The following is a 14,157-nucleotide window of genomic DNA, read 5'->3' as shown; positions in this document are numbered from 1 at the left end:
TGAATGCTAGAATGTCTGGGCCTACATCAGCTAGAGCCAAGATTCTTTTAAACAGAACACATGGTTTCACAGTTTGCTCCCAATAAGTAATATCCTTACAAATACCACATTTCCTCCACACCTGCCTTCTCTAGTCAGTTGATTTCATTCCTCCAATTTAAGTATGACTTTCATGATGTAAGCATCTTTATAACAAGAATTTCTAGATCAGGAAGAAAGAAACTGATAATAATTACCCTTCATATGAGCTTTATTAGGGAAACATCTCCATGGAAACCATGGGGAGCCATGCTTGGGCCTTGGGTGGAAAAGAGCATTATGAGAATATTAAGAGAGATAGCTTGAAGTGGGAGAATAAGAAACATAGCTATTACATACACCATCATGGGGGTGGGGCTTACAAAGCAGAGAGAGCCTTCACAGGAACCCTCTGAACAAGGATTTCTGACTTTTACAGCTTTCTAGAATTTAGCAGGAAATTCTAAACCACAGAATTTAGTTGAGCCTAGGTGTGAGAAGAATCACATAGAAGCCAAGTACTAAGTAAGACTTACAAAACAATGACAAGAGGAAGACCTGGAGTTGTTTCCTCCCCAACTTTGGCCAAGGTCTTCAAGTTCTAACTTTCAATTATAAAAGATCGGAAACTAGACATACCAAAGATGACTTAGATGAATTGAATGTAACACGTCTCTTAAGAAAATTAACTAAATGGCACTTGTTTATTATTTTATTATTCTTGTTGTACATTGGCAGAACCAAATAGTGTCCTTCTAAAAATAGTCTATATCATGGACTTTACCTCTTACTCAAAATTCATGAATCAAATTAGATAATCATTTGGATATTTTATTTCATGATAAACTCAGTCATTAAACTATTGTTATAATGACACTGAGATCTTGGGCTAAGTATAATAGCAATAACACCAATTATAATAGACCTTTTGTGGAAACAAGTCACACCCAAGGAGTAAGTCAGGCTTGCCAACTCATTTAGGTTGCATCAATGTATTTTCATTGCTTCAAATGTACTTCAAAGCATAACCAACATTAAGACAAAGTATTATAATCTCATTTGTATAGAAAGAAAAAGAATGTGGAAGTCAACCTTCCATGTCACACAGAACAGTCAGTGGAAACCACAAAACAATTTTCTAAGAAGCAAAAATTTCTAGACTCACAGAATCAGAGACAAATAGAAATAGGCTTATTCTAAGATGACAAACATATGTTACAGTATTCTGGTAGAAGAAGGAGGCATAAAGAAAGTTTGAAATACAATTAAAATGTTGCATTGTTGGTGCTTCTGAGGAATAAACATAAGGTTGTAATACCTGTGTAAATTATTTTACTTCATACAACAGCAGTCACCTCACCAAATAAGTTATCCAATTGAAAACTAAATTAAAAACTCCTAGATACATTAAGTAAAACTTTGATTCTAATTTCAGAAAGGGTAAAGAATGACTTATCAAAAAACTCTCAGACATTTTTGAGAAGCTGAGAAATTCCTACTGAGGGTCCACACAGGTCCACCCACTCATTTGTGTGGGGAGTATCACTGACTGTTCAGAATTGCATGCAGCATATGTGTGATTTTCTTATTCCAAATTTAGGTTGCAACCTTTATTATATCCTACCACATTTTTAAGTGTTAATAATCTTCTGGTCTGAACACAATGTTTACATGAGTCATTTTATTGCCTAATTAAAGCAACATTAATGAGACAATACTAGGAAATCAATGTATCTTAGTTCCATAATCCCACACATCTTCTCTCTCAACCTCCACCGTTTTGTTTTGTTTTTGAATATTCAGAGGACTGCTTAGATCCAATGTGTTCCAGCCATGGCATCTGTGTCAAAGGAGAATGTCATTGTTCTACTGGCTGGGGTGGAGTCAACTGTGAAACTCCACTTCCTATATGTCAAGAGCAGTGCTCTGGGCATGGAACTTTTCTTCTGGACACTGGAGTTTGCAGCTGTGATCCCAAGTGGACAGGATCTGACTGCTCTACAGGTAGGTGGGGTTTTCTCTGTCTCCCTCTCTCTTCTCTCTTCTCTCTTCTCTCTTCTCTCTTCTCTCTTCTCTCTTCTCTCTTCTCTCTTCTTCTTCTTCTTCTTCTTCTTCTTCTTCTTCTTCTTCTTCTTCTTCTTCTTCTTCTTCTTCTTTTTCTTCTTCCTCCTCCTCCTCCTCCTCCTCCTTCTTCTTCCTCTCTCTCTCTCCTCTCTCTCTCTCTCTCTCTCTCTCTCTCTCTCCCTCTCTCTCCCTTTACACTCAAGTCTACCTGATCATTTCCTTAAGGTACTACATGGTCAAATCTGGAGTGCATAATTTCATTAATCACAATAAGTTTCCAGGTATTTCCTAGGTCAGTATTTTACTGCCATTTACTTTTATAGTTTTTGCAATATGTTTCTCTGTGATACATATATATGATTTACCTTTTGTTCTCTTTGTTTCTTCTACTGTAGTTACTTCAATATTCTTCAAATTTCCTATAGTCTATTCTTGGCAGATTCTTTCAAATACTTGAACAATCAATGTATTCATGGAGTAACTCATCATATAAAAACATAACAGCCACAGTATTCTACCATATTTAATATATTTCCATATTGTCTCCAATTATTATTATTATTTCTAAAACATTGTTTTTTTTCCTCATTGTTTAACCTAACATCTTCCACACTTCTCTCCTGTCTACACATCAGCTCCTTATTAAGGGATCACCACAAACTATTAAAACTACCTGCTATCTACTTCTGTTTAATGAGTGAATCCCTCTCCCCAATTACATAATCTATAAGATCTGTTTATCCAAAGTATATTCTATGTCTACTCTTTTCCATGTGTTTTGTTTATCATAAAAATGTTAATTATCTTTCAACCTAGAAAAGTCCAACATACCCACCAAGACCAACTACAACTTTAGGCATTTTGTTAAACTTTTTCTGACTGGAACATTATGAATCCTGTGAAATTCATTCCATATGTGTTGCTAGAGAGCACAGAAGCCAGTTTGATTTAGGTATTTGTATACATGGCTTGTTTTTTTTTTCCTTTTGAATTGCAAACATTGAAAAGAATAGGTCATTCTTTATACTTTTGTGTCTTCAGAAAATATTCTTATTAAATGAATAGAATTAACCAATGAATATTCTTGTGAAGCTTCTGCTTATGAATTTTGTGGAGGGTGTAAAATGACATATGTTAAGCAGAAAACTTCAGTGCACTGTGGGATTTTGTTACCAGTGAATCAGCATGTGAACTGAAGTCTGTGATTCTACACTAATAAAACAGGAGGATCCCTCTGTTAAGATACATAATTGTAACATAACTCCTAACCACAAATTATAAGCATACATAACTTACATTGAAATAATATGGGAAATATGAATGAATTTTGAATCATCAGAACATGAGAGATATGTATGGTGATATATTCCTATAAACATCAGCATTTAGAAGTCTGAGAAATGTGGATCTTAGTTTCCAAGCCAGCATGGACTACACAGTGACATCTAGGCTACTTTGGCTCTAACAGGAGACCCTGTCTCTAAAAGTGGGCAATAATGATTAAAATTATAAAGATTATTTAATTGTCATTAAATGTAATACTTAAAATTCATTCATTTATAGATGTACATTATATACATTAGTATCTATGGTCATGATGCTTGGAGCCAGTAGTAGAGAGGTACTCAAGCATGTGTAATCTTTGCAGAAGTGAATATTATAATCTAGTTGAAAAGACACATTTACCAAGTTAGAAAAGAATGACGGAATCCAAGTGACTAGACCTATGGCTATGCATCATATGACTCAAGCCTGATTATTAACTTGTTTTCAATATATTACTGAAAACCTTTCATAATCTCATATGTCAGCTATAGTATTATTGGATGTCAGTACTCTTATTGTTGAAATGCATAATGATGACTTGTTATTGTCTCCTATTCTAAGTGTTGCACATATGTCAACTCACTATAAGTACAATTATTATGAATACTTTAAAGCTGAAGAAACTGAGGCATAGAGATAGGCTATAACTTTTCCAAAGCACCAATATAACTTGTTGTCTTAGTCAGGGTTTGTATTCCTGCACAAAAAAAAAAAATGACCAAGAAGCAAGTTGAGGAGGAAAGGGTTTATTCAGCTTACACTTCCACATTGCTGTTCATCACCAAAGGAAGTCAGGACTGGAACTCAAGCGTATCAGGAAGCAGGAGCTGATGCAGAGGCCATGGAGGGATGTTACTTACTGGCTTGTTTCTTTTGGCTTGCTCAGTTTGCTTTCTTATAGAACCCAAGACTACTAGCCAGGGATGGCACCACCCACAATGGGCCCTCCCACCCTTGATCACTAATTGAGGAAATGCCTTATAGCTGGATATCTTGGAGACATTTCCTCAAGGGAGACTTCTTTCTCTGTGATAACTCCAGCTCCTGTCAAGTTAACACACAAAACCAGCCAGAACACCCATGTTGAGCCAGAATTTTGACCTTGCCTATGCCATGCATTTAATAACATCCATCTAAAAGTCATTTACCTACTTTATTATATACAAAAAAGTGTTATTATGGGACCATGTACAGGGCCATGAGGCACAGAGTATGAAAGAAAGCTATGTTATTTCTCTGACATGAGAGAAGACATTGAGGAAAGCCTCATACTTGAATTTTTGCTAAAAAAAAAAAAAAAAAAAAAAAAAAGATGGTGAAGAATAAACATTGGATGGACAAAAAAGGAAAAACCAGGCAGAAGGAGCAGGATTTAAAAGAAAGACACAAATCTAGATGACACATCTGGGTGATTAAAAGTCATTGGCTTAGTTGTAGCCCAGGAGTGCTAAAGGAGGTAAAACTGTCACCCAATGCAAGATCAGAACATAAAGACTTTTATTGACACACCATGCTCAAGAATTTGCATTTCCTCATAATGCAATAGGAGTGCACTGAGTAATTTGAAAGTAACTACAATTTAAAATTTACCACTCTGACAAAGACTGAAAATATTAATTCATAAATGATGGCACAGGGAAGGAAGCAAGTGGCAGTTGAGTGTGGAGACTTGAGAGAGACAGAAGCCTGGTCTAACCAGTTCAGGTCAGTGTGTAAAAGGAAGAAATACCACCAACTGATGGGGGAGGGGGAGAGCACATGGGCAGAAATGCAGATTTCATGTAGAAGGACCAGAGGTAGTGCTTAATTGTGTGTACATGCTGGAGATGTTTGCATAAGGCATAAGTAGACATGCCAAGCAAGGGTTTGAGATTCAAGGATGGAATTATAACAGATTCAATTCTGTTATACAGCTCTGTCAACATTCAATATGGATGGGGGGATCCATGTATTATTGGGATAGTCATTTTCAACAGTGGTATAGCCACTGATAAAATGTTCTTACTCAAGCAAATAACTCTCCAACCCACAACTGGGCAAGAAACTAATTAAACTGAGTAAAAGTATACTTTCATGTGAAAGAATGATCTGCATTTGTTGAAAAGAAATGTTCTAGAAAAAGAAGGAAGCTGATTAGAAATGGTAATAGGTTTTAAAATTGACTATGTATATATGTATATATATACATATATATGCAAAACTGTTAAACAATAAAAATAAAATGAATATAAATACATCCTAAACTTGTGGTGAATGCTCTGTGCATTTTTCAGCAGACCAAAGGGAGTACAAGATTGCCTAGAAAGAATATAGAAAATGGTGATCAAGTAAGAACTGCATGGAACATCCCTATGTCTTTACCATATTAGGGTCCTTAAAGTCAAGTGAACATTTGACTCCTAGAACTGAGGATGTGGCTCAGTAGCAAAGGCTCTGGATTCAGTGCCCAGAAGTGCAAAGAATTCAACAAGGACCAAAAGCACTTGTTTGTTTATATACAACCAGCTTACATGTATTGAGAATAAAGAGTGATTCTGTATCAAATCTTTGCTCCCTCAGATCTCAAATATCCCATACACATTCTTGGTGGCTTAAAATTAGATAAAGTTCCTCTTAATGTATCACTTATCAGTAGCATGAATTCAAATGTTTCTATTTCAAATGAGAAATATACAGTTTCTCTTTCCAGTGTTACCTGCTGTATTAGCTACTTTTCTGTTACTGTGATAAACACCATGAGGCAATTTAAGAAAGGGCAGTTTATTTTGTCTTATGGTTTCAAGAGAATAAAGAGTTTGGATGATAGTAAAGGTACACAACGTGCTGTATTGTGCCAGCAGGAGTGTGATGCTAGGACCTTAAATCTTGAATCACAGCAGAAGGCAGAGAGTGCAAACTAGAAGGAAGTAGGCAAGATTTTACTCTCAAAACCTGCTTCCAGTGACATGCTGCCCTCAGCCAATATATAACTCCAAAACTTCCCCCAAACAGCCATCTACTGTGGACCAGTGTTCATACGCCCAAACTATGGGGACACAATTTTTATCCTAACTAGTATACCTGCATTTCCTCATATGCAGTGCCATGTACCAGTCTTATAGGCTAGGAAGAAAATTACATGAGAGAAAAGGCCTGTGACAAAGGGGACTTAAGGAAAGATGGCTGACTTTTTGAGATTGCAGTCCATCATTATAGAGAAGTCTTGGCAGCAGAAATATGAGACAAGTCAGAGGGCAAGAGTGGCAGGAATGCTGAAATTCAGGTCACCTCCTTTTTATTATTATTTACTTTAGGATCCCAGCCAGTACTAACATGGCGCCATCCTGCACATTCAGAGTTAGTCTTCCATGTTCAGCTTAATCTTTCTCTAGAAACACCATTGTAGACATAGCCAGAGGTGTTTCCCTGGTAAATCTAAATCCAAGCTAGTTGATGACAAAGATTAACCATTACAAAGGTATTTAAGGAAGGTAGTATTGTGACCACATCTGCATTTTAAAAAGATCTTTGTGGAAAACATTTGAAAAACTAATTTAAAATTATATACATGTGATGAAGAAATCTAAAGACATATGAAATACAGTAGACATTTGTGATACAAGTTATGAAGTAGGACTTGGTAACCACCTGGGGTGCCCCATGCTATAACCTTCTGAGATTATAAAGGTTTGGCATAAAGCCAAGAGAAGTCTGGACTGGGTAGTGTAGATCCAAACCAGCTAGTACAATTTTGTGAGACCCTGACTCAAAAGTAATAGGACTTTAAAACTACATGGGTCTAAATGAAGACTGAGATTTTATTAATAGTGATTTGAATATTATTAACATGCTGCATAAATGGCAGAAGTACTCAGTGAGATTAGTTTGCACCTATCAAAGAATTTTTATTAACTACCTATTCTTTGTCGTTTGCTATGGTCTTGGGATATGTCATCAAGGTAATAAAGATTCCTGCACTGCCATCAGGAATTGTGAGACAGATGATAAATAATAGAAAATACATGGGAATACTTTTTTCAGCATGAGGAAACACCAACATTAAGTAACTGACCCAAGGTTAGAATCCTGGTGAGTTGCAAACCTATGTGTAGAAATCAGAACTGTTGATGTGCTAATATTGTGTTTTTATTTTCAGCTTTATACCACCATGCTCCTACTGAGTTAGACAAAGCATGCTCACATGAATAAATTCTCTTATTGAAAAACAGATGAAAACAATAAACACCAAGTGTGTGAATGGAATATTTTTGTCCAGAAAACTTGCATCAAAGTCACATTCATTCAGTTCAGGCCCAATAACCACACCTCACTAGAAAAATTTCTTATTCACACAAGCACAAAGGTGAATAAATATGATCCTAAATCCAATAGCCTCTCAGGCAAAAGGCTCCCTAATAAACCTCCCAAATTGAAAAATAGGGAAAGGAAATGCTTTCCAAATCTCCAGTGTCATGGTAAGAATAGTCCTTCTGTGATTTTTTAGCTCTATAAAGGTTGTTCCCAAAGAGCATATTTAACCATGGAGATGATCTCACTATGCAGACTCTTAATTGAGTGTTCTCCGTACAGGAAGCAATTTAGCATCTGATTCTGATAATGGATCGTGTCATTTCAAAGGTGGATATGCTCTTTGCCATTGATCATCTTCCTCCTCCAAGTACATGAAGCTGCTTAGCTGTTGGCATGTTAACTATGCTGCTTTGATATCAAGGGGACTGCAGAAAATCATCTGCTGATTATTTTTAGTCTGTTTTCCAACCTACAGTATTGTTTGCAGCCTTAAATTGATACTTGACATAAACTTCTTTACCCTGATAGTCTCATGACACTTCACAAAGGTTAACTCATTAGTCTTTAAAATACCTCAAGAGGAATGTAATAGAAGCTTGTTATATCATGGGTTAGATTTGGATATATCACAGGTCAAATTGTGCTCTCTTAAAACATAACTCCTTGCTGTAAAATCTCAGTAATACATTTAGCCTGTTGTAAGGGTATTGGCCCTGGCCTCTGAGATCAGCATTGTAAAATGTGCCTACTATATATTTCTTTGTTAAGATCTGACTTCTCCTGGACACAGTCTCTTAGGGGAGTATAAAAGTAGAATAAAGAGTTCTGTATCTCTTTTTTCTTAATAAAATTGATCTGAGACACTCTGTCATTCCTCACAAATAATAGATAATACAATTCATAGAAGTAAGCATTTAAATGAAGAGGGCAACTCTTGCCCTTGCTCTGCTACAATCACCCTTATAATAGGTGTGCCTTAGAAGTAGATTAACCAGCTAGAAATGTACAGAGTTATAACGACTAAGGCGATTCTGAACATGCTATTTGTTATACATCAGAAACATTTGAAGGATTATCATCATATGTCTCATCCAAAGAGGGTATTAGATAGTAAAGATGTCAGGAGAGTTTGTTTTGAAAATATTTGTTTTTAAGCCATCCTTTGACATTTGCTCCTATTTCCATTAGAAAGATAGCAGGGTTGATGTAGTTGTAGATGTAGGTGTCTGCATGTACGAATATATTCACAGAATGGTAATACACTTAATTTAGTTGTGCCTCAGATGCATCATGTGTGAAATGGTAGATTAGCCAAAAGACCCTTGAGGTCCTTTCTAATACTGAAGTCTATGATTCTTGATCCTGAATATTAGACTATTGACATCGATTACTAATGGTTTGTGGATATAGTCCATTAACTATTCTAACTCTCAAAATGTTTAGGGTGAGATTATATTAAGTGAAAATAGTTTTCATTATAAGAACAGACTCATATGTTGACATATAGAACATGTTTTTAAGCATTTAAATCTGCAGAAGAAAATGCACACTCATGGAAACATGTATATATGTACATATATATTATTTTCATTATAGCAATGTTTCACTATGTTTTTTAGTGTTCTCTAATGGATAGTGATATGCATCTACTAATAAAAAAGATAATTAGCAGAGAAAGTCATAAGGGATTCATGTAATAATTGTTGCTAAGGAAACTTTCCTTGATTATGCAAGCAACATATGCCTCAAAACATTGTCAGTTTCTTCTTTTATTGAAAATGCCAATGATAAAATGATTTCATCTGACTATCTCTAGGACATGCAACACATCACTTCCTGCAGTTTCTAAGAATTGATTAGACCTTTTCAAGTGAGTCATGCATACACACAATTTTCTTCTAATATTATAGCTACAATGGGGTCATAGATACTATTTGACAAAGACGCTTTATTAAAAATGTAATGCACATTTTATGAGGATGACTTATAACCATTCATCATGTTGCTAAAGAGAAAAATCTATTCACATATAAGGTAACTAGGATATAGTTTCTTCAATAAAAAAGAAATTAGTAAAGTAAGCAGAAGAGAAAGGTAAAGTTGCAAATACTTTTCTTTCTGAAATTGTAGACACTCCTTGATTTCTTAGGAATGATGATAATGTCTCACAAAAGGAAAAATGAGCTTCACTAGTGAGCAGCAGTATTAACGCATCCTAATTCTACAGATATAAAAGCTTAGTTAAGGGCAAAGAGTCACTGAAGCATGATGCTGGAAATTATGGGCATGGTGTGTTAACAGTAAAAAAGCAAAAAAAAAAAAAAAAGCTTCTGTTTAATTCATGCCAGCTTATTTATTTTAATCTGTTGCTCAAGGTATAACACCTATGCTGAAATTTATTTTAATTTGCTTTTAAATTCACTAAAACTAAAAGACAGACTTGGAGGTGATTCTGATATGATTACTTAGAATTTTTAAAAGCCTGCACTTGCAACACTGTTACATTAAACTGAAGTTAGGTCCAAACTTAACAATAGATTGTTGAAATAAGTGAAGTTCCTTGGTGACACTAGAAATGCAAATGAAAAGCATCCTTAAAAGCATCCTAAGCCAAATTAAGTTTGTGAAACTGCATATGCAGAAATATCTTTAGGAGGTAGATATGAAATGGAAAAAAATCGCACCATTATAATGATTTCCTAGCAACACATCCTACTCAGACGTGGTTTGTCACCCCAAGCCTTTTTTTTTTTTTTACTCAAGTGAAAATAGAAACTGAACCCAAATATGTTCTTCAATTTTTAAATTTTCTTATTTATATAGAACGTCCTGTAAGTACACCCTAATTTTCTACATAAATGTCTAACTGTACATTAAATATTTGATATTTTCAAAGCACACCATTTTCTCACTTTGCTCTGAGACAATAAAAAAGCGCACCTGTTATGCCATCATTAGCAGGCAGCAATGCAAAAAATACAATGAAACTTTGACAATTTGACAAGTTTAAAGTGAGAGGCAAATTTCCAGAGGCCTCTGTAAATCTGAGATAAGTCTACTATTTTAGGACATTATAACTTCAAATTTATTTTGAAACCCAGGGACTCATATCATTTGTGAAGCAGAGAAATCAAGTTACACATGAGTGCAAGCATGGACACTTCCTGATCTAGCTAAAGTATAGTATAAGGAATTTATTGGGACAGACTGACAGGAACATCAAGAACAAACAAGCATAACTTGATTTTCACTGCTGGATGCATTCTTCTCATTTACTCAATTATTCTGAATTTTGGACTCATTTACTATCTGCCATGTGTTTAGTTTCATATTTAACTACATGAAATAAAAATAGACATAGAAGAATATATACAAAGGTTTGTCTATTATTGTGTGTAAGATCCTATGAAGAAAGCAGTCACTTGGCACCCACCTTCATAGTTCACCCTGTAGTCCTACTAGTCTTCTGACAGAGAAGAGAGAAAAGTTTGATAACAAGATAGCTAAGAGAGACAGGAAGAAAGTAGGATTCAACTGGACAAAATCAACCAAGTGAACTTGGAGGTAGAGCAGAATACATTATCTCAATCCTGCACGCAAAAATCAGTTGATTTGAGATGAAAATATGTATCCCAGACATCTTAGTTTGCTTTCTATTGATGTGATAAACACTATCACCAAAGTTACTTAGACAAGAAATGCTTATGATTCTCTGTCATATTCTACCATGAAGGAAAGATAGGGCAGGAACTCAAGGCAGGAATCTATTGCACAGGTTATGGAGGAGTTTTGCTTACTAGCTAGCTTTTATGACTCGCTCAGCTTACATTTTTGTACAACCCAGGACTACCTACCCAGGAATGGCACCATTCACAGTTATCCGATCCCTCTTATACCAATCAATAATTAAGAAAATGTCCCCATAGGCTGGCCTATAAGCCATTGTGATGAATATTTTTTCAATTCACATTTCTTCTTTTTTGTATGACTTTAGCTTGAGTCAAGTTGACAAAAACTAACCAGTATACTATGTATACCCACTAAGCATTCCTATAACTAAAGCATCCTACATTTATGGGACCATTTTCTTCTTCACCCCATCATATGACCACATTCATGTTATTCAAGTGAAGATTACAGACTATACTTTGATTACATCAAATATCTATAGGATGGTTCCAGAGATCTGATTTAAGTGCATATTCTTCTGACTCATTGGAGAAAATGACAAGAGGGTTTGAAAGTACCTATACATACAAATAACAAAATTAGAACTGGAAGATTTTATTTATATATTTGTGAATAGGTGTTACATATAGATAGATGATACATAGTTGATATTTTACATGTTTAAACAACAACCACAAGGAAGGAAGAGCTAACAAGAAATGATATGGGCTTTTGAAACCACAAAGTTTATCCCCCAGTGACACACCATCTCCAACAAGGCCACAACTTCCAAACAGTTCAAACAATTTCTGGCTAACATGAATAGAGCAGCAATGAACATGATTGAGCAAGTGTCTCAGTAGTAGGCTGAAATATCCTTTGGGTATATACCCTGTGGTGTGGTGGGGCATCTTTTGTGTATATGCCCAAGCTTTGTATAGCTGGATCTTCAGGTAAATCTATTTTCAATTTTCTGAGAAACCTCCAGATTGGTTTCCAGAGTACTTGTACCAATTTACAATCCCACCAACAATGGAGGAATATTTCTCTTTCTCTACATCCTCACCAGCATCTGCTATCCTCAGGGTTTTGATTTTAGCCATTCGGATTGGTGTAAGGTGGAATCTCAGGTTCTTTTTATTTGCATTTCCCTGATGTCTAAGGATTTTGAACATTCTTTTAGGATATTTCTTTTTGCATGTTGTAGAATTATCTGGGTGGAGTCTCAGCCTGAGGGCACTATTCCCTTATTTCATTTCAAACCAGGCCTTTCTTTCAGTGTCTCATTCTTTAGAGCACAAGACTTATCTCCAGTATTAAATTTCCTGGTGGACTTTTTCTTCGCAGACAGTACAATTTTTATTTCTTTTTATCCTACTTTTTATTTTTCATTGTAGATTGCATAAGAGTGACCATTAATATTCACACAGAATCAATATTGTTAAGCTACCATGAAATCTACTTAGCCAAGGAAGTTATTCCAAAATTTTTCAATTTGGCATCTGGATGACTCCTTGGACAAGACCAAAAAGGAGCCACATTTATTGTCAAAATATCACAATAGTCTCTAATGAAATTATTAAAAGGCTTCCCCTCTAAAAGCTCTTGAACTGGGCCTCCATTGTTCACATTGTTCTAAGAACAAATGGCTTCCAAGATACTACCAGGATGGCTCATTAAATACCTCTGATGGCATCCAACTACTTTACTAGTACAAAATACTCAAATCTTCCATATTTCTCCAAAAGTAGCATGGTCAGGACTGTCACATCAAAACCTCATTCCTGGTACTAACTTCTGCCTTAGTTACTTCCATACTGCTGTGAAGAAAAATTATAATGAAGGAACCTTATAATATAAACCACTTAATTAGGGTTCAATGGGTCAAAGTGCTAGAATCCATAACCATCATTCTGGGAAGCATGGTAGCACGCAGGAAGGTTTAACATTGGAATAGTAGCTAAAAGCTTACATGGCTTGACAACAAAGATAAGGAACACAGAGCTAACTGGAAGTGGCTTTTTAAACCTCAACCACTTCTAGTGACACAACTTCTATAATGAGGTCATATCTCCTAAACTTTCCCAAACAATCTCATTACCTGGAGACCAAGGATTTAAATATATGAACCTATGGGGACCATTCTGATTCAGAACACATAGTATGATTGCTTTTTCTTTTTCAAAATTTATTCTTGAGAATTTCATATATGCACACAACCAAATATGATCATGCCCTCATCTATTTGCCTGCCAACTGTCTTCTGAGTCCCCACTGAAATATTTTACCTTCCAAATTCTCATCTTGCTTTTTGTTTGTTTTGGGGGGGTTGTTTGTTTGTTTTATGATATCCCACTAAGTTCAATTATTGCTACCATTTTGTGCATAGGTATGGAGCCATCCATTATAACATAGGAATTCTACCAAAGACTGATTCTCCCTTCCCCAGGTGTTATCATAAATCAGTGGCTCCTTAGTTATGGATGGAGACTTGTAAGCTTCTCCCTTACCCATGCTGGAAATTTGGTTGGCTTCACCTTGTTCAGTTCCTGTATAGATAACCATGACTTCTATGAGTTAATGATTGTAATAACCATGTCAAGTCCAAAAGAGAGCATTTCACAGCACTCTTCTCCACTCTACTTCCTCTAATGTGATGTTATCTGACTTGGTGAGGGTGACATATAATATATTTGATTTATTATTGAGCACTCAATACTCACTTATTGTCTGTTCTTTAACCAATTATGAATCTCTTTATTGACTTCTACCCAGTTTTAAAAGAAACTT

At 35.5% G+C, this 14,157-nt stretch overlaps 1 protein-coding gene across 1 annotated transcript in view; it reads left to right on the top strand.

Moving 5' to 3' along the window:
- Tenm1 (teneurin transmembrane protein 1) overlaps nucleotides 1–14,157 on the top strand; it is a 748,830-nt gene that overhangs the window by 506,888 nt on the left and 227,785 nt on the right. The window contains exon 14 of the mRNA XM_034485178.2: nucleotides 1,822–2,022. Coding sequence (XP_034341069.1) covers nucleotides 1,822–2,022 — 201 coding nt within the window. The remainder of the gene's footprint in view (nucleotides 1–1,821; nucleotides 2,023–14,157) is intronic.

This window comes from Arvicanthis niloticus, chromosome X (assembly GCF_011762505.2).
Source record: "Arvicanthis niloticus isolate mArvNil1 chromosome X, mArvNil1.pat.X, whole genome shotgun sequence".
NCBI lineage: Eukaryota > Metazoa > Chordata > Mammalia > Rodentia > Muridae > Arvicanthis > Arvicanthis niloticus.
Note: the sequence above shows the minus strand (reverse complement) of the source record. Positions and strands in the feature narration are given on the sequence as shown.